The sequence below is a fragment of the Osmia lignaria genome, chromosome 1 (assembly GCF_051020975.1).
Source record: "Osmia lignaria lignaria isolate PbOS001 chromosome 1, iyOsmLign1, whole genome shotgun sequence".
NCBI lineage: Eukaryota > Metazoa > Arthropoda > Insecta > Hymenoptera > Megachilidae > Osmia > Osmia lignaria.
In genome coordinates, this window is record NC_135032.1 from 12,275,068 (window position 1) to 12,295,965 (window position 20,898).

General features: G+C 43.8%; 2 protein-coding genes across 4 annotated transcripts in view; one reads left to right on the forward strand and one right to left on the reverse strand.

Moving 5' to 3' along the window:
* Nlg3 (Neuroligin 3) overlaps positions 1–20,898 on the reverse strand; it is a 236,787-nt gene that overhangs the window by 159,772 nt on the left and 56,117 nt on the right. For both annotated transcript variants that reach the window (XM_034328690.2, XM_034328691.2), the window contains one exon: positions 5,590–7,614. In XM_034328690.2, the coding sequence (XP_034184581.1) occupies positions 5,590–5,977 (388 nt within the window). In that variant the 5' untranslated portion in view covers positions 5,978–7,614. The remainder of the gene's footprint in view (positions 1–5,589; positions 7,615–20,898) is intronic.
* The window catches only part of LOC117606333 (uncharacterized), a 49,151-nt gene continuing 44,721 nt past the window's right edge, over positions 16,469–20,898 (forward strand). The window contains exons 1-3 of one of the 2 annotated variants that reach the window (XM_034328684.2): positions 16,469–16,653; positions 18,192–18,877; positions 19,923–20,165. In XM_034328684.2, coding sequence (XP_034184575.2) covers positions 18,643–18,877; positions 19,923–20,165 — 478 coding nt within the window. In that variant the 5' untranslated portion in view covers positions 16,469–16,653; positions 18,192–18,642. The remainder of the gene's footprint in view (positions 16,654–18,191; positions 18,878–19,922; positions 20,166–20,898) is intronic. The other variant, XM_034328685.2, reaches the window with a different exon arrangement.

Here is a 20,898-nt window from a genome sequence, read left to right on the forward strand (position 1 = left end):
GTTTACCTACAATCCCTATTACCCGTTAATTTTCCGACACCGAATTAACTTCATATTTTACCATCGAAATATTTATTCAGCTTTGCTGTGTATCCTATCGCGCATCTGCGATAATGAACACTTTAATTCCTGAGTGAAATATTTTAGGGATCTTCAATGTATCTACTCTATTGTCTAATAAAGTGGGTACACGATCTTTGGCTGAGTGATTTCCAGTGAAAACTATGCAAACGAGCTTTCAGTCGTTCTTCACCCAGATAGAGAGTATAAGAGAAATGGCGGGCTGAGAAATCCGTGACAGTAGTATCGGTAAATCATTCGTTTGCCATGTTTAATGCATGTTTTTCAATTGTTCCAAGGGTCGCGTATTCACACGGTTATTCCTTCAACGCGACCGATTTACGAGGGTCGCTGTATTGTTCGGATTGCGGAGGTCGTTATCGGATTTGATGCTTTCCCTGTGTATCCTTGCAGCTTTTTGATCCTTGAATTGGTATAAAGCCACGGACAAGAAAAAATGAGCTACGAATAAACGGAAATTCATAGTATTCCGGTAAACAGTAAACGTTTTTCTTTGTTCGACACGAAAATGTATCCAGGAAATTGATTATCGATTGCTGGATTGAGAAACGTTCTATTCCTACGTTTTCATTACTGGCGAAAATATTTCTTCAAGTTTCTTTCGTTCAACAACAAGGAATAACAGTCTGTGTGCGTGTGTTTGCATAATTCTTATTCGAATCGAGATAGTTTTATTTATTTGTTAACCAAGAAAACGAAGCAGTATGAAAATAGAATTTACAGTGCATCCCCTTATTTTCCACGCTTTTCATTCCAGCATTTTCTTCGCGTTCTTTACACGCGGCAAGGAAAATATGAGAAATTGTTTCAACGATAAAGCAAAACGTTAAAATGTTTTCATTCCTCCGTGCCGTGAATTTTTCTCCGCTTATCGTTTCGCGCGTTCACCGCCTCTGTCTGACTAGTGCCGCACCTATTCTACTTACGAGTCCCAGGCGTTCCACCAACGTAATTCTCGCTTAATCGTATTAATCGTTTTTCGGTGCCCGCCACCCATTACTTCTTTCAAACGTTTATTTCTTTCCCCGAAAATTAAGTAAAATGAATTTCAGGTTTAAATGAAATCTATTAATTTTGCTTTGGATTATCTTAGAGAACGACGTAGGTGGAAATTTTGCAAATGAGCTTATCGTATTGATGCCGAATTCATGTTAAGCCGTTTCGCAATTCCCTCCACCTATTATTACGATTAGTAATTAACCCATTATCGATTGTAGGCGAACAGCTAATTGACTTACAAGTGAACAAGGCTCTGACGTAAACACGTAAGGTATTAAATTTGTTATTAGACCGGAAATTACAATATGGATAATTAATTAATAAATGGTATTATGGAAATGGACCGAGAACTTTTTAATTTTTTCGATCAACAAGCGAGAAGAATAATACGCGTTTGCTTTCTTTAAATTTTCCACGACCAAGAGAGAGAGGGGGATGTAAAAATTCTGTCGAGTTTACTCTTGGCAAATCTATTATCCGGATGATCCGATATACACCGGCATGCAACAGAATTCCTGCGTAACCCCAACACTTTGCCGGCAGCATCAAAAGAAGCAACGTTATTCCATCGAAACGAGTTCTCTCTTCGTCGAAATTGAAAAGTACTACTGGGGTTCTCCTCTTGCCACGTGTTTTCCTTACCACCGCCGTCTCCATGTTATTCCACGAATTCCATCCGATCGGGATCCCCGAGACACTATCGCGAGCACAAACACACGTTTGTTTCCCCGTAAAAGCAATGGTAAAGAGATATTTTAAATCGTTACTAAAACTGTGATTAAATTCGCGAATTTCTCCTCGGAATCAAACGCATACACCCACTTGCTCCAATTTTTCCTGCATCGTCGGCATTTACCCGACCTGGGGGTCAAGTGGATTCGTTTCCCTTGCAGCCGTCGGGCAATGTGTCAAAAATCTCGACGATGTTACCGTTTTCTCACGCGGCACCAGATAAATGAACGCTGAATTAGTACGCTGCTAAACGGTAGCGTTGTTTCGCGCACCGACGAAGCTGCCACACGTACAAGGGGGTTTAATTAAATTTCATAATTAGACGCGGTGTGTAACATCGTTTACGAGGTTGGCCGAGCCTTAATCTCGACACCCATCAGACGTCAACTACCTCGATCAGTGTAAATCAAGCCCTAAAATTTCTGCATATATTGAAATACATCAGATGGTGTTTACTTTGATTGGAAAACGAGAGAGCTAATATCCTAAGGGTGAAACAACCCAATTTTTCAAGCATTCCCTTTCAACGAATGCTAATCTCACTATCCCTCGGGAAAGTCGAATACCTAGTTCGTTCTTTAAAGTTCCAATACGCTAAAGTAGCGTATGCTCGCAACCCCAATGTACATCGAAAGGATCGTTCGAATAGCTCCACAGGAATTGAAAAGTCGTTTTCAACTGGTTCGCCACGATACGAAACGTTCCCTAGAATTAACATAACAAGGTTCCACGGTACACGTAATGTAACAACACTAGGTACACTAATCCGCCTAAAATTTCCATGCTCCATTTAAATACAATTTCTTTTTACTCGATCAAGAAATTACGAGAATACACTGCACGATGTTCCTGTACGTTATCTCGAGCGAGATGGATTAAAGGGGCTCATACTAAAGCGGCTTTTCGAAGAAAAACGTCGCGATTCACTGTCGTACTTTCCTCTTTACGCTCCTTCCACCCTTCTAGTTAACTCTGCTTGTATATTAATCACGCTCTGTCCCTTTGACGACGACTGGAACGCTCGCGACCTCGACTTGGTTTGGTCATTTCCTTATTTTCATTTCCTTCTCATTTTATTCACGAAAGGACAGACGTGTTTGTACGAGATGGTAAAAAAATTGCTATTATAGTCCGAGACGAGTTCAATTTCCCAAATTAACTGCGATATTCTACAGCTTTTATAACATGATTAATTGCTCGAAAAACAAACGTGAAGGTGTATTCGCATTAAGAGAAAGGTGGCAGACCGATAATCTCGGCTTGAGATTCGGTCTAGGATCACGTTCACGTGCGCAAACTCTGTTGGATGCCTGCCTCGTCCCGTTGTGGTTGCACCTTACCAAAGCCGTCTAGTTCAATTTCGTTCTACCCACTTATTTGTACCGTTCACGATACTTATACGTAATCCTAGCCGCGATACATGTTTGCAGATCGCTTCAACCGACCGAAAATGCATCCGTAGCTAAGGGTGCGGGCTAACACGTTCCGGGCATTTGTTTTAAAGGATCCACCAGTCGGTTTCTATCTTACGCCGCGTTTCTCTCGGCTTCGCTTATCGCTTACCGACTGCACACTGAAAAACGACCAACGACTCTACCTCCTCGACCAAGAGCTTCCTCCCAACCGTGGATTTCCCGGTGAAAGAAACCGTTCGCTTTACTTTTTCGAGGTCAACTCAAAGCCCGCATCACGAAAAACTCACTCTATTGAGACTCGTTGATCGATAAATTGAAAGGAAATTAAATTTTCACCAGAATCGTTGGATCATCCGCTAAGGATAACAAAGAATCGGATAAATTGTTTTTAATTAGATCAACTTGAACCTCCATGGATTTTTCTGACGATATATTTTTCAAAAAGAACCGCCTATTACTCAACCGAGAATGGCTTACGAAACATTTCTATCCGGAATAAAAAAGGAAAACGCGAGTATAGGTGCGCGAAAAGAACGAAGGGATGAATCGGATTGGCGAGAGGAGGCAAGGTGACCAGGTGAATTCCACGGGCGCGAAGCGATTTATGAGAAGCGAACACCAGGCTATAAAATAACACTTCCCATTCAAATCGGCAAATTAATGGTCGTTTTCATGGATTCTTTGTTTGCGTTGCTCGACAATGGTTCACCGCTAGGTTATTATTCTGAAATAGTATGACCAAGAGGCGAACGAGTTGCCAGAGAATCCATGGAACGTTTGTTGCTCTGATTCCACCATTTTTAAAGACATTGTAATTTCAATTAGAAACAAACGATTTTTATACTACTACAAATACGACCTAGGTTTATAATAGTTGCACGGTAAATTGCATCACGATCAAGTTTCAATATTACAAAATAGGAATTAATTATTCGGTTCCATTAAATTAGAGGTAATGGTCACCGTTGTGATTCCCACAGCAATCAGGAATAGTATAATAATTTGTATACATTGTATAGATTTGCTATTATTACAAATTTTCTTTTCATCCCTCGCAATATAATCTGAAATCAGGAATACCAACATTCGCGGACCTATTCCTTTCGCCTTTCGATTTTCATTTTAATTTTTCTGCCGGATAACTCAGTTTAAGCCGCAGCAGCGATTCTCAACTTTCTTTCCCAAGCAGATGTTTCACATTTTCGCGAAATAACAACGAGTAAACTGAGAATCGCTGATCCGATAGGAAAAAGAACGGATGGCAATAATATCTGGTTACCCGTATCGAATGCGAATGCGACATGTTCATTTGGCAAACGCTAGTCCCTACGTAACGGAGGCAAAGAAAGCATTCCAAATTCTCGCTGTTTCTCTTGGTCTTTTTCCGCATGGAAATTAATCCGTGTCACCGTCTAGGCTTACGGAAATGCAACGGGGAGTCCTTTGACAGCGACGGGGCATCGATGAAAAGCTGTTGAAGAATTGGCATGCATTTCTGTCGTTCGAAAAGACTCGGGCGCAGCCATCGAGCACAAAGAGCCGCGCTGTTGAAAATGAAAACGCGAAAAGTAGGAGAATGGAAAAGCGCGCAAAGCTGAACGAACGAGGAACACTGGCTCGTCTGCGATCTTTACGACTATTTTGGCGAACACAGAAAGACGATTGCATTTCATTTTCGAGTCAGATTCTCTTAATATTCTTTATCATAAAACTTGTGTTGGTAAAAAAATAACAAAGCAAATGAAATTGACATCTAAAGTTAAATCCTATCAATTTAGGTACATATATATTTAACCTGCATTCGTTTCACTAGCATGCTTTCAGAGGTTTTTCGCGAAAAACAACCACTTGGACCATTCGTTTGCTGAACCCGTGCTATGTATCCACTATGCGCGTCCGGCGAACTGTACGCGAAATTCCGCGCGCGTTTCTACGAAATAAAGGCAAATACAGCTGCGAGGTATAAAGAAATTCCTGGCTCCGAAGAGGTACTACGTAGAAACTCAGAAGGATGACGAGAATTCTCTAGGTTTTCTATCGTAGATCAGTAAAGACGGTTGCTAGATCGAACCGAGTTTCGCAGGACAAAGCACAAAGACGGCAAATATTTTCAAAGAATACTCGGATGTAAATAAACAAACGCGGTTTGTGAAATATTTCCCTTGCTTTGATCAAAGATCCCGACTACTGGTTTCAAAGCATCGAAACATTTGTTGTCTGTCGAACAGTATCTACAAGCTTCATGTTTGCATTCTTAATTCTAAATATGCGTTCACGTGGAGTTTCTCCTATCCACGTGTAACTATCTAACATGCTACGTTATTACACTAACTACATTGAAACAAATGAATAAATTTCCTACCTTGAACCGGTGCGTAGATGTTCAGGTACAGGCAGTCCTCGCTCTGGTTCCTCAGATAGGGTAGTAGCCTCCTGAGATACTCGACTCTTCCTTTCGGCATCTTGTCGGTGAGTTCCGGAAGCTTTTGCGGACAAACAGGGCCAAACTTGTTCGCCACCTTCACACCGTGCCACAACGCACCGCTAACCGGTGGCATAAAACGCAACGAACCGATCGGCGGCGACGCGTACGGAACGCCACGGAACACTTCGACCCCTTCGAGATGACGGTCGAGGGTCACGATAACGCCCGAAAGTTCCCCATACTTTGTCCTGACGATCCTCGAGGTAAGCTCGGCGCTGGCGCTTGCCAGGATAAGACCGAGCAGCGCCAGGATCGACGACGTCATCTTAGTTCGCGCCCTTTTAACCCCGTCTCCGCGCCTCCACCTCGTGTTCACTCGATCCTCCGCAACGCTTTCATCCCTTGGGTCTAGCCGCCTGCCGGGGCAGCAACGCACGCGATCCTGCCCACCCCGTTACCACGAGGACCGCTCGAGCGTTCAGGATGCATCAGTACGCGACACGATCCACGTCACGGCACGATTTCGAGGTCGCTGACTAAGAACAACCCAGGGGATTCCGATCAATTCGGTAGCTTCAGCTCATGCTTCGATGTCCGAACTGACTCTGGTTCGGGTTTGCCCTTTTCCCCTCTCGCACTGTTTGTTTAGCTCGAAGCAAAACTGCTGACGGCCCTCGAGAACTAGTCAACACGCGCTCGTAGACATTCCAGACTCAGCGTTTTCAAAGGTAAACAGTCCAAGTACGCGCGGTATAGATTCGACGCGAAATCCTTCAGTTCTATTTTCGATACGATTCCCGAATTTTCCGACACTGCCCACTAAAATGTAAAATGTTCCAGAGGTAGATTGTGCCGATCAAGATCAGACTTCGATGTACATCCTCGCGATCGTTCTCGTTCACCGCGAATTCACGTAAATCCGTCGATGTGTTCGAATTACAAAAAGACGATCTCATTTCTAATGGCATGCTTGATGTGACGGTATAAGTAAAAAGCGCCAGCCCTAATGATGCCCAAGAGAAAGCTACCGTTCCGACGTTTACCGGTTCGTTTCATCCTCACGAGTTTTTCCAGGAGGAAAAGCAGCCGGATGTCGCGTAACTGCGTCCACCGTGGAACCGCTTTATTGCTTCTCTCCGCTAGCTCTCTTTGGACGGACCAAAGTTTTTCAAATTCTTTCTTTCCGCTTTCTCGAAGACATTCTTTGCCTGTTTTCGTGTACAGGCTCAATTCACCCTTACGAGCGTCCACGAACACGGGCTATCCCGAACTTGTACATTCCCGAACGAACCGGACGAAAAGTTGGACGCGAACCCCCCCCCCACCGATTGATCACTCGCAGACAGATCGACACCGAATCACTGTCACACTACGACGCGAAATCTGCACTCGATCAATCTTTGCCAGTTTAAAAATCCTTAAGGGTCAATCCGGTACCAACGCGTTCCTGGTCACTGGACCAGCAGTCACCTGGACGCGCGAGATATTCCCGTACCCGCTTGGAACCGATTCGAGGACACACGCGGATACACAGAGGACTCGGAGGACACCCGCCACGCCGTCACGCACTACACTCCCGGTTCCCGCGGCGATCTACGTCACGTGGTAGCCGCATCACGCGATCCGGATCCACGTAGATCCCGAGGATCCCGACGATGAAAAGAGAGGAGGAAGGGGAGCAGACGCGAGCACGGAACCCTATGAACCAGAGCAGCCGATGTTACCGTCACCTCGTCCTCGGACAGACTGGCGTCAAGCGACACCGCTCGCAAAGAGATGCGCATGCTTCACGTGAACGCTGCCCACACCGCACGGGACATGGGCGGAAGTCCGCGAACGCGTCGATACGGCAGAGGGGATCGATCTCGACTGGAACAGCAAACTGGTTTGAGTCCGAGACGAACCCTCGTTCGTCATCGGATTAGTTCGGCTGTCTGTTTCTACTGCGACGTCGCACGACACCTGCAAAAAACAGGATACGATTAGGATAATCTGTTCGGGAATGTTTCGATGTTACTACGACAATGAATGGCTTTGGAAATTTCTTAGATGTTTTTCAAAATATTGCTCGGAATTTGAGAACGATAGAATAGGGCCGCGCAAACACGTATCAAATATCACGCTGTTTCGGAGTTATAATCATGTTTGCAATGCCACAATCCTTTTGACAACCCAGACCGGGATAACTAGATCCATATAACTGTTTGTAAATAAACCTGATGCCTCGTGTATGTTCTAGCTGATTATATTGTAAACGTTATCCCATATGCTTCTATGACCCATCAGCAATTTCAGCTTGCCTTTCTCAAAACATTGTAATGAAGTGGTTCAGATAGAAATAAACTGTATCAAAAAGTGATCAAAGATTTTTGTTCCATAAACAGTGAAATATGAAAAATGAAAGAACAATGAAAATATCCAGGCGCTAATACACACTTCACCGCCTCATAAATCATATTGTTATCCGAATGATCCGAAGAAAGAAAGAAGAAAGCGATCGGTAGGATGCGCGGGGTGAAATTGGAATATCAGCCGGCGAGGGTGGCAAACTTTTTAACGAGAATTTCAGTGAAGAATGACTAGAAGCGAGGTCGGTTTCCTCGCAAAGTTTCGCGATGTACTCAGCCACGTCTCCATAGTTTACCGCGTAGTTATCCTCGTTAAGAAACTTCGATGCACGTTAAGCTACCTTTTAAAAAAAACAGAACGTCCTGGCTTTCTTGCACGAACGCGCATCGAATTAAACACGAGGGGAACGCGAAACGCTTTCATTATTCATAACGATGCTAATTAAACTGAGAAATCTCTTCCGAAAAATAATTCTTCGATTGTTTCTTTTTCACTTTGTTGTCCAAAATTAATTTCAACCTGCATGAGCAGTCAGTCGGTTCTGTTTTGAATCAAACAGGATGAAGAATAACAAGCGAGCCGGGATAGAAAAACAGAAGCACGAAGCGCATAACTCGAGAGTTGCATCGTATCGTTGCTCGAAGGTGTTATCGCGAAAGCTGTCGAGCGTAGGCGGCCTGTACGATGCAGTTTACTTAACGTCGTAGATAACGAGGCCGAGAGTGCTTGTTGGACGACCCTTCATGAATTACTGACTTAATTCTTCCGGGCACGAAGGTGTGGAACGCATTTAACATAGTTCCACGGAGGGGGCGGCGTTTCGTTGCGTCAACTTTGCCAATGCTATTAACTCGTATCCTAGGGCTAACGTCAGCCTCTCCATGCTACCCCTTAATCGCGAGGGTGTTGGCAGCCTACGTGTCGTTGCTTCTCGAAAGCAGTGCGTATAATTCAATCAGACCGCTTCAGGCGACCGAGTTTTGCGATAGTAGATCGAGGCTAACGCGATATCCTTCCGACTCTGCCAGAAACATTTTAGGGACTTTGCTGCTACCGATTAACGAACATTCATTTTCTTAAAAAAGAGGCGCGAGGGCAATGTCCTCCGACCGTTTTCCTCGAGGAACTCCTTTTTCTCCGGCGATACATTTTATAGCGCGTATTTGACCCAGCAGAAACGAAGCGTACAATTTTCACCCTACTAAAAATCATGATCCTCCATAAAGACCACCCTCTGACCACGGTTTGCTACGGTACAGTCGAGAGAAAAACCTGCCTGCTTCCAAAGCTACTCTCTACCCTCGTCGTAAAACCGCAACAGTGAGAATTATGGAAGATTCTTTTGTTCAGGTAAATGAACACTTAATTTGATCAGGTTCAGCTAGCAATAAACTGAGATTCACGCCTGCAACTTGACCCTTTCACGTCGATTAACGTGCAACGTCGTCGCGAAAGCTTCTCAAAGCTGGGATCACGTATTTTTTTATGGACGTCGCACGAATGAATGTCGCACAAAGGGCTCACAGACGACGGGAACGCGTGCCATTTCCGAGATTGCGATCCGCAATGACACACTAACCGAGCTGGGTCAACGAAAAATTGCAAACAGCAACGCCTTTCAGATCTTCGCCTCCTTTTTTCGAGCTGGATTTATTAGCTAATTATGACGGGAAGTCGATGCATCTTGGGTGCTTTCTGAAACTTCGTCCTTTCCATTTTTGAACAATGAAAGTTGCAACGCGTGGGTCGTTTGCGATCCCAAATACAAGAATACTTTGTATTCGTCGCCATCGGTTCGCGAAGAAGAAAGCGCGATTATTCGAAGCAAACGAAAATACTGTTTTGCATCAGAAAGAATTGAAAATCAACGAAACGAAAGAAGACGAGCAAATTCAGGATGCGATTATAATTCACGAAGCCACGCGTCTCGTGAGCGAACTTCTCTCCCGATGGATTCAAATCGTTATGACTTATTCATTCTCGTTAAAGTACCCTGTCCGGCGGATGTCGCGCTACGAAAAGAATAAAAGAGGAAAGAGCGGAAGAATTTATCTGAACGAGGTTCATTCCAGGCTACCGCGATCCTTCCATAAGGATAAAGGACCTGTTCTAGAAACGGACAGTTCTTTACGAGGCTTTCTTCGTCCTCCCGTTTCACATCTCGTCGAGCACACGACCGATCGATAACGGTTCAAACATTCTTCAAATCTACCGCCAACATCGTTTCCTGGACATTCAATGAAATAGCCGGAAGTTCAATCAACCTCTTTGGAGAAAACAAACAAAGAGTTCGAGTAAAGAGAAGCACGGATTATTTGGCTATTAGAAAAACAGGGTCGTAAGCTGAAGAAAGTTCGGAGACACTGTTATACTTCATGACCGGCTCCGTCAGAAGCCCCGTAACGATCGTACGACAAACTTCCACGCATCTCTGGATAATATCCGCGTAATCTATCAAAATCTTTCAAGGCCCGTGACGTTTTGGCGTTTGTTGTCGTTTCCCGCGCGTCAAAATTTGTCTTCGTACGGCTCGTAGCATGACGATGGATGAAATTTGACGGGTACGACGAACTTTCAGCTTTCCTTGCTTTTCGCGTTTACCCCTTCCATTCCCTGATAAAGATAAGAGCACGAATTTCCGATCGATCGCGCGCTTTTATACTTCCTCCAAACAGAAATATACCACCTTACGGTGAAAATAAAAAGATACCGCCGAAGAACGTATTCTATGATTTGTTAAGCTTTTATATTTCTTTCAAACAGAGAACCTTCTATTGTTTCTGGAAAGATAAAGAAATGCAGCCAGAGAAGGTATTTTATAATTCGATAAGCTAAAATATATTCAATAACACTACCTTCCTGATGGTAGAAACGGTACTTTGGTTTTCCCGAAGAACATTCTACGGTTTCATGAAAACCACTTATTTTACATAATACAGTTCGAATTCGTATGAAAACGATTCCTTCCTGAGTCCTTTACTTATAAAAATACTTTCGAAAACGTCTTTATATCCCACAGTCGTAAACGAGATTCAGTTTTCTACGATATTTTTCTGCCCTCGTTAATTAAACTCAAAGAATCAATTAGGATGTTTTAGGTGTCGTCGGATGAAGCAAAAATCGTACGGTACTCGAAGGGACGGGTAAAAACGTGTCTAGCAATTTCGAGGAACGAGAAAACGGCGAAAGTAAAGCGAAAGGATTTAAGGAATGAAGAGTCGTCGTCGTAGGGTGCCGTGAGAGGTCATCTCGCGAGACGACAGAAAATAATGTAACACCTGTAAAACACCTCCGGGATTATCCACGACGAAGCGGCACGAACGTGGAATAAGAAGAAGCAGTTCTCGTGTACCTTGAAACACCTTACATGTATATCTAGCATGTTGAAACGACGTGGCGGAAAAACGTACCCTCAACGCCGCGAGAGGGTCCGGCTAATCCACGAGAAATCCCTCCTGAACCAAAAACACCCTCTTCCACTTTTTTCCGCTTTTCTTTTTCACGTTACGCAGGACGGCCTGCGGAAAACTCGTCGATTCGCAGTCGAAGAAATGACTTTCAGCAAAAATTTCGTCGAAATAGAGCATGAAATTCTTGTTTCCCCCGGACTAGAATTGTTTATTAGAGATTGTTTGATGAAATGCAACGCGATGGGGGTGTTTGAAACATTAAACGAGGATTAATATAGAGAGAATAACTTCGTGGCTCGGTTATTTACGAGATAACATGGATTTTATGGCGCTTGACGAACATTTCAAATAGACCACCCAAAAGGTTGTGTAATCCATTTTCTAGTTAGATATTAATATCCAGAGTTTCCTGTAACGTTCAGTATTAAGGAGAGATTACGTTCTTTATCCGAAACAGCGAACGCGGGGATTTAAATGAAATTTAAATGAAAATTTAATCATGGTCAGGGTAGATATACGAGTTTCGTCTATGACGTAAAATCTCATCGTCCTTTGCAAGTAGTTTAACCCTTTCGGTGCTAAGATAACTGCTGACTCGAATGTACTATATTTAACCTTTTGACTGCGAAGGTTCGAGGATTCATTAAATCCAGGAAACTGTTCAGCTCTTCAGAAGCGGAACACGCAATCGAGTATACAAGAAGGAAGAAAATAAAAAAGCGAGCAGAGAAATAGAGCACGTTCGATCTCGATTTTCCCGAGGATGAACGGAACGCAATGGCGAGTTATCGACGAGCAGAGAAGGAAAAACGTCGAGGCGATGGTTATCGGGCCAGGAAATCTTGTAAAGTAGGTAAAGTATAACACGCTCGAAGCTAGGGCACGGTGAGCCCGAAAGAAAGTATCACGGGGTTCCTTTCTTTCATCCCCTCGACCCTGCAATGGCCTATGAAACCGGCGTTCCTTGTCAAGATTCCCCCTTCCCTCGTCGATTCGTCGGATTTGAATGTTCGACAGTCTAGGCACGAATTCCCTGCGTCACACTCCGTCGACTTCCTTCCTTCCTGCCCTTCCTTCCATCGTCTTCGAATCTCTTTCAAAACCCCTCCCGTACACCGAGCCTCCAGAGAACCGCCATGTTAGAATGTTTTCTCTCTTTCCTCTCGGTTCGATTCACACGATATATCGAGAGAACAACAGGACGACCCCGCTGGGCATTTCCCTCGTGATTAATTCGTCACTGGATATCGACAGGACGGAGAAGAAGAAAAAAACAACGATTGACGAAGGGCTGCGACTTTGTTCCGTTGGACGAATTCCAGGGCTGTTTAACAGAAACTTTTGATGTTACATCGCCGCACAAATTTGTTTATTCTCACTGCTAATTTACGATAATCAACCCTGTATGAAATTTACCTATGATTAATCGCTGTATTTGACGATATGTTAAATAAATTACAAGCCAACTGTAACTCCAGAGCAAATATGTAATTATTTTAGCAAATAGTTCGAAGCAATATTGCCATCCAGTCTCGGCAGCAAACATTTGAATATACAGAGCCACAGGGTCACCGAATTACCCTCCCTCCATCATTTCGATAGAAATTCTCTGTGCAAACGTAATTCAGATCAGCGTCACGATTCCTCGGCGACACCATTTTCCCCGAGGGAAAATCAGTTTTCACGGTAAACAAGTATACCACCATTCTTTTTCCTCTTCTTCTCACGCCGTAGAGAAAGAAGAAATATATTATTAACATTCGTACATTCACTGACGCGTGTTTCGTGATTGTGAAACTCGATTTTCAGTGTATAACTTTTTCTCGAATGATTCGACGGACTTTGGTCGTAAATAAACAAGCGTGCTTTCAGCACTCCCACGTCGAACCAACAGGGCGGAACTCTCGGAACTAAGATTCGTGAACTTGGCTCGAGTACACGGCCAATAAAATCAAACAAAATGAATGGAAGAAGGGGTGTATCCCCCTCTGTACAACTCCTCCTAGCTTGTACTCATTCCAACAACCCTCCTACCTATTTATTAAACTCACCCCTTGCGAGCACCACTCACGATTTTCCAACGATCTTTTTCTCCTTACATTTTACACTTTTCACATGGGTGTAAACGGGTTTCGTTTAACTTCGTCCCACGTGTTGTTTGAGCAGTCTCTCTTAGACGATGGTAAACAAGCTGAAAGATCGCGTTCGGTGTCCACCATAAGGGCAAAACGTCCGAAACTAGGTTCGAACGATGGTAATTTCCCTTTGAAAGGGCGTGAAATATTTATTCCTGCCGCTGGGTAAACTTTCACGGCTTTTGGATGCAGCCTCGCTGGTTGCATTCTTTGGGACCAAGCGAGAAACAGCATTTTCAAGTGGTTCGACGAGATTGAAATTTAGAATCAGGAAAGGTGTTCGAAAGGGTCAAAGTTGACCGGTGAATTTTTCAAGCCAATTTCGTGAACAGCTAATGAATATCGAATTTCTCCGAGTGATAGCAATCCATTCGACGAATGCTTGATTAAAACCGATAAAATCGTGTAGCTGAAAACGATAGGTTTGCATCGCTGTCAAAGCTCCCGTTTGTACAGCCACAGAAATAGAATAGATACCGATCTAGCCTGGAAACTATGCAGCCGGGAAAGGAAATACAAGAGAATAGCCAGCGTGGAAAGAGACTTTTAGCGGAACACGCGGAAAAACCGCAAAGAATCGATAGATCGTCCTGTGATTCTCGAGTTTCGATTACCAAGGCCTGAACTAAATTCCGCAAACGCGTGCTTCTCACGACCGAGGTCTAATCCAATTTTCCTATAATTCTACCACCGACCGAGGACATTTCGCCGGAAACGAAACCAGACTTTGTTCGACAAGCATTTTAGCGATGATTCACGTAAACCGAGGCAAAAACACCTGACCTGAAAACGAGGAATTCGAGGTGTGAAAATTTTAAGAATCTAAAGTTTAGCTAGAAGACGAAAAATTGACAGACAATTGCAAAAGCAGACATCGAAGTAATTATTCGTCTGAAACAAGTGGATGTTCCGCTCGGAGAAAAAATATCTGTTCTGGGAGGAATGAACGGGCTACTTTCGAAGAAGGACAAAATCCCTCGGGATTGGCGTACATCGCGAACCGACCGTTTACACGCTGCAAGTTATTTATCTTCATCTCGCCGTGGTTCGTTCCGTTATCGATAACCCGGGAAACAATGCGTTCGTTTCGTCTTTGTGTTGGTGGTACACGCTTCGGTGCGGTTGGAAAATATTGAAAAGTCCCGTGGCGGAAATTGCTAAGATGGGACGGTGCATTCGAATTAATTGTACATTCGATCGTGGTTAAATGAGAGACAGAGACTCTTCTCTGCAATGTTCGATGCGAACAACTAGCTTTCTGAATTGCTTAAGCATCATTGTTAAGCATCGACGTGGGTGTTGCGGTTGTATGGAACGAGGAACGAGAACGAACAAAGGGAAAAAAGAAATCGAGGAAAGTGGGTTGCTCTCCTTTGTTGACTAGCTTCCTTTAAGAAGAGACTTCATTGATGAATCTGTATTTATTATTCCGACAACACATAACCTGTTTATCCCACGAAAAACCAAGGTCGTTCGATAACTGAAGAGGCAAACATACGTAATACAGATGAGGATGCTTAAAAAGCAGGGGTCAAACTTGAACGTACTACAATTTAGTGAACCAATTAAAAGTTGTTCGGAATATTTCAATGAAAAATAGAGGGTTGAAAGTACGATGAGATTAAAATAATAGACGAGTGTATTAATTAAAACTTTGAGAGTTCTTTTTGAGAGAACATTATTTTACAACCTAATTTGACCACTTTGTTCAACAAAATATGGACGAACATATTTTATCCCCTACCACGAATTTTCATACCAAAAAGTGTTTCTTTAAACCAGCTATAAAGAAGGATAATTAATTAACAAACGACAAGATAATTAATTGATCCATTTTTTCTGCTTCGTATTTACGCAACATAGGAGACACTAATTAGTTAATTAACCACTCGAAGTAAAGAGCAAGAGATTGTTTTCACGAATGCAGAGCCGAGCACGAGTTTCACCGAGCGTTTCGTTAAATTTATCCGGATCTTTGTCCCGAAGCGACACGGGGACCATGCACTTTTGTCGGTGTCCCGCGGCTCCGGCGCGAAGTAAGTTCATTAACGTAAATGAGATGTTCCTGAAGAGCAGCCACTCATCGGGGAACGCCTCGCGCCTCGAGTGCCTCTCAAAGTCTTCTTATCGTTGCTTTAACACGTCGTTGTACACAACGGACAGCGATACATACAAAGAAAATTCACAAAGAAATATCTCTGATCTTGTCTAGTAAATTATACCAAGCGATCTGATTGCAATTGAAGATATTTGGAAGTAATTAAATTCCAATTTTCCCAGAGCGTTGATTAATTATAAAATCTCATGCAAAAGAAGAGAAAGTCGAAGGAAAGGAACGATAATTTTCATTTCCTTTAAGCATCACTTGATTGCGCGATCCAACCGGTCCACTTCAATTATCTTAATCTCGATAAACAGACTTTCAGGAAAGCGGTGTTTCATTTAATCCAAATACTTCCAGATCTCCGACCGTGTATGCTAATTCCATTAGAGATAAAATGTTTAACTTTGTCCCCGCGTCGAGATTCAAAAGAAAGGGATCCTCGTAGTACCGTTCGGATTAAGCTAAATTAAATTGCACTCGATCAAAGACGGGAACCTTGAGTTTCGAGATCACGCCAAGATAATGACGTTTCATTGCCAGAAAATCTTAACGATCGCGGGTCCTCCGCAAAGTTTGTCTATAATTTCCAACGGAACCTAGAACGATGCTTCTGTTTAAAAGAAACCTAAGGCGGGATCTTCAAAAGCGAAAGCTTCCTTCCACTACACTTTCGTTTGCTACGAAACCAACTGAACGATCACGAAATCTTCTCTCTAAAATAAAAGTTTCAGCTCGTAAGACGGCCGCCCGGCGGCGCTTCCTCCTCAACTCGTTCTCGATTTAATTTTAGCACTTACGGACTCAGTCCACTCGCGAATTCCATCCAGACGAAACCAACACCGTGATCGTGAAATTCGTGCTTCAACATTTCCGCGTGCTAATCTCTACGAACTGAAACGTTGGATTACCGAAACTCCATTTCGCCTAGTGCTCGAAATTGCTCAAGTTCTTCTGTTTCTCATCTTTCGCGCTTAGGTAAAACGCGAACGTAATTACTGTCAAAGTACGTGTCTATAGATTCCATCTATGCATTTTCCTGAAGCTGAACTTGGGTGAACGTTTTCACTCTTCCATTTTTTTTTCTTTATTCATTATTCGTATGAGATTTATTTTCATTTGCGATCAACATCCATAAAAATTTGCCGCGAGTGTTTTCACCGATCGACGCTTTTATCTTTACTCTGATATTTGGGAAATATTGAAAGAGCAGAGACAAGAACAGCAAAGCGTGGTCCAAGAATATCCACGTCGTCCGCAAGGGCAGCCAAAAGTTCAATATCCTCGACGAAAGCAACGTTTCCTTTTCGAAACAAACACGATCACCTAATTTACTCTCTTATCTTGAAAATCTGCTTCGATATCGGGGGAGTCGTGAAATTTTCATTGATCTTCGGGCCAGGAATTTTCAAAAGCATCACGCCCACGCGTCAGATCGAAAAGTTCAGACGCTTTTACGAGCGAATTCGATATTCCAGGTTGCCAGGTCGAGAAATCGTTCGCCGTTCGATGAAAAGCCAAACGGTAACATAGTTTGCGCGGATGTAAAAAGGCGTCGCGTCGCATAGCAGGGAAGATTGGTGGTTGGTTTAAAAAAGAGAGAGAGAAAAAAAAAAGGAAAATAGAGGAAGATAGGGATGGATGTTATCCGGTGAACAATTAGACAGGATGCAAATTACGGGCATTCATAATTTAACGCTATTGACCGCTTTTAAACGGGCGTTAAAACGGTGCCGGTTTCACTTCACGGCGGGTAATCCTGTTTGCAGGTTGCACGCTCGCGCGAGACCGCGTGCGTGCCGCGCTTTTTTCCGTAAATTTTGTCGAATGATTTTCACGGTGAAACGGAAGGCTCTTTTGATGGCTGCTTTGTGAAAACGATGAATGGGGTAAATTTGAAACCACCCTCGGTTCGTTCGTGCCTCGCTTCGTTTTCCAAGTCGACCGACGCTTTTTTTCTACCTCGTAAATTCGCTTTTTCGTAATTATATCTTCCGCTACAACCTCCTGTTTAGATGCATATTTATAGAACCCGCCGTAAACGAATTAGAATCATAAATCATCGCTTCTAACAACTTTTGATGCTTTAAACATCAAACAGAATGTTGTTTCGACAATTTATGATTAAACTCGATTTACAGCTGTTAAGATGTATAAAATCCTAAATGGAAAATCTTTTAATAAAATGAAGGGACGGAAAGTTCCGCGACGCGAACGTGCACAAAGTTTACCAACATCAGAACCGTTCTATTTAGGTCGAAGATAGAGCGCGTCCACGGTACCCTCTTGTTTCTCTTCGTCTTTCTTGGTTCAACACGTGCGTTCACCCTTGTTCCGCCCAAGAATATCCCCGGTGGAAGACACCGGTGCGGAGTGTTCTTTTGCCTTGTAATCGGCATCGGGCTGGCGGACGCAGCGCGAAAGCGAAACCGTCGTTGCTTCGAAACGGTTGTCAACTATATTTAAAGCGAGCCCGCGGTATAGGGAACCGAGACGCCCGAAACGTTGAAATCTCTACGTTTTATTTCACCGTTACCGATTTAGAGCGAGTGTGTCGAACGAGTGCAGTGTCACGAAGCTGGCTGCCAGCTCTTCGCGAGAATTCTGAGCGCAGTTATTATACTGAATATGTGAGAAATGAGACCATGAAAATGTGATAACGCGAAGGCTGAGAGGGCGGGAACGAAGAAAAGACAACAGTCGAAGAGGAAAATGTGAGCCACGCGCGCACGTGGTGCCACACAGCTGACATCGAACGATTTTGGCACACCTCTTGAGAAATCTGGTCCGCCTTTTCTCGACAACTCTCGGAACAGTTTCGCCCGTGAACGATAACTAAGGAACGACGCGAAGCTTCCCCTTCTTGTATCCGGTGCAAGAACGGAAGAAGCAGAAACGTAGAAAAATTATTTTTATCTCGCACGACGACTGGTTGCGTGGTGTATCGGTGAGAAATTCATTGCCACGCTTCCTGGGCGTCGAAACGTTCGAACAAATGTCGAGGATGCTGCGGCTGGAACTGGTGGGTCTCGTGTTGCTGGCCTGCACCCAAATCCTTACAGAACACCGCGACTTTTACGAGCCGAGACCGCAGTATGGTTATCATTCGAGGTTTCTCGATCCTCCGGAACGAGTCACCAGAGAAGTTCGGGTGAAACAGGGACGTCTGCGTGGTATCGTCGCGCAACCGAGGACCAGCCACGATTTGCAATCGGTGGACGTTTTCTTGGGTAAGTTTTAATACGATAATCTAACTAACGAGTACGGAAATAATTAATTAAACGAGAACGTACCGAAAGAATGGAAGAAAAATCGAACAGTCTCCCTAAAAAAGAAACATTGTTTCAAAGTGTCTATCGCAAGTACCAATTACAATCCCCTATACGTATGGAAGCCCGAAAAATCAGCTAAAAAAAGGTGGTCGAACCTCTCCGGGGGAATCAATCACGGCTATTGAAATCCGTTCACAATCATCGCTTTATCGTCCCGTGCAGAAAGTTTCAAAGTTCGGGCCCAATCACGGCCATCCCCCTCGTCCCGTTTTCCTCGATCGAATTCCCACAAGCTGGAGAGCGATAACACACCGCGATCTCCAGTTTCCGGCTGCCGATACGGCGAACTTTGGTCAGCGGGCAAAAGTTTGCTCGCAGCTGCATCAGCTTTTCTCTCGCATTACCCCCGACGTATCTGAGCTTTCGAGGATCCCGAGGAGTCCGATACGTCAAAGGTTCCGAAACGAGAAGTGTGCAGGCTATTTCGGGAATAAACGTCCCCTCTGCCCTGCTTCCTCTTTCGTCGCTGCGTGCTACACTCGTTTCTCGAGCTGAACCGAGCGACCATGCACTTTCTTCCAGTTCTACGACAGCCCATGACATTCCTTGGCAACGATTCCTCGCTTCTAGTGGACCCTCGTGATACCTTTCTTCCACTTTGCGTGGAAATAGTTCCGGGAGGAAGCAGAGTAATTGCGGAGCAGCAGCTGAGTACTCGAAATACTACGAATTTGCCTGCGTACAGTACTTTCCTCGGAATCAATCGAAAACCGACGAATTAATCTCGACCTATATTTTCTCAAACTTCACCGTTCTTAAAAAGGTGAAGTTTCGCAATTGTAGAACACTTCAGTAGTTTCTGTGACCTAATTTTCAATAGCGAAGAACCCTTCATAGTATCACCTATATTCTAGCTGTAATCGAGGTAGAATGGTGCACAGTCTACTCGACTATACCTAACCTAATCCAAACCAATTACCAATCGACGCTAACACTATTCCAGGAGTGCCGTACGCGGAACCTCCAGTCGGCTCCCTAAGGTTCTCTCCTCCAAGATCACCTGAACCATGGCGCGGTGTGAGACAATCACAGGAATTCGCTCCCGTCTGCCCGCAAACGGTGCCAAACTTACGAGACGAGGTGAGACCAGTCAGGTACGAATACCTGGAGAAGCTGTTACCGTACTTGAAGAACCAGAGCGAGGATTGCCTCTACCTGAACATCTACGCTCCTCACCAGCCCGAAGGTAAGTGACTCCGTAAATTGAGATTAATTGTTTCGAAGATCGTCCCCGAGATTGGCGACTGTTTCAGATCGAGTTACAGCCCCGTTGTAGATCGATCGGTTGTTTCTGAGACGGCGATTAATCGAACGGTCGACCAGTTAACACTTGGGTTCGATATTGGTTAGAGAATCGATGAAAATCAAGCTGCGTGAATATTACACTTCTAGTCTGCTACTGCGGAATTTAATTAATCAAGTAATGACTTCGAAACGCAATTAACTATTTTGTAGATGGAACCAAGTACTTTTAATTTTCATTATTTTATGCACGTCAAAGTTTGCATGGAACGGTGGTTTTCTAAATTTCCCACGACGAATGCATCTGACTGCATGAAAAACGTGCATTCAAACGATACCCTTTGTTACGAATTTTGTTGCACCCAGACAGTCCATGGAACGATGCAACAGATGCATCAAATGCACGCGTTGTTCCCGTCGAAATGAGTCGAATGCACCTAACGACGGGACATTTTCGAAAATAGACCCAGCATATCATTCGTTATTAGATAGAGCAGATGCTGTGTCTTTGAACGTGAATCGAATTGGAACTTTGATAATAAAATTCAAAATAATCACATATGAATTTTTTTAAACAGTCTACCCATAGTCCGTTCGTTTACTGATCAAAATGACAAATGAATCCATTCGATCAAAATGACCAGTTGGACTCGCAACACACAGTTCAAATCAAAATG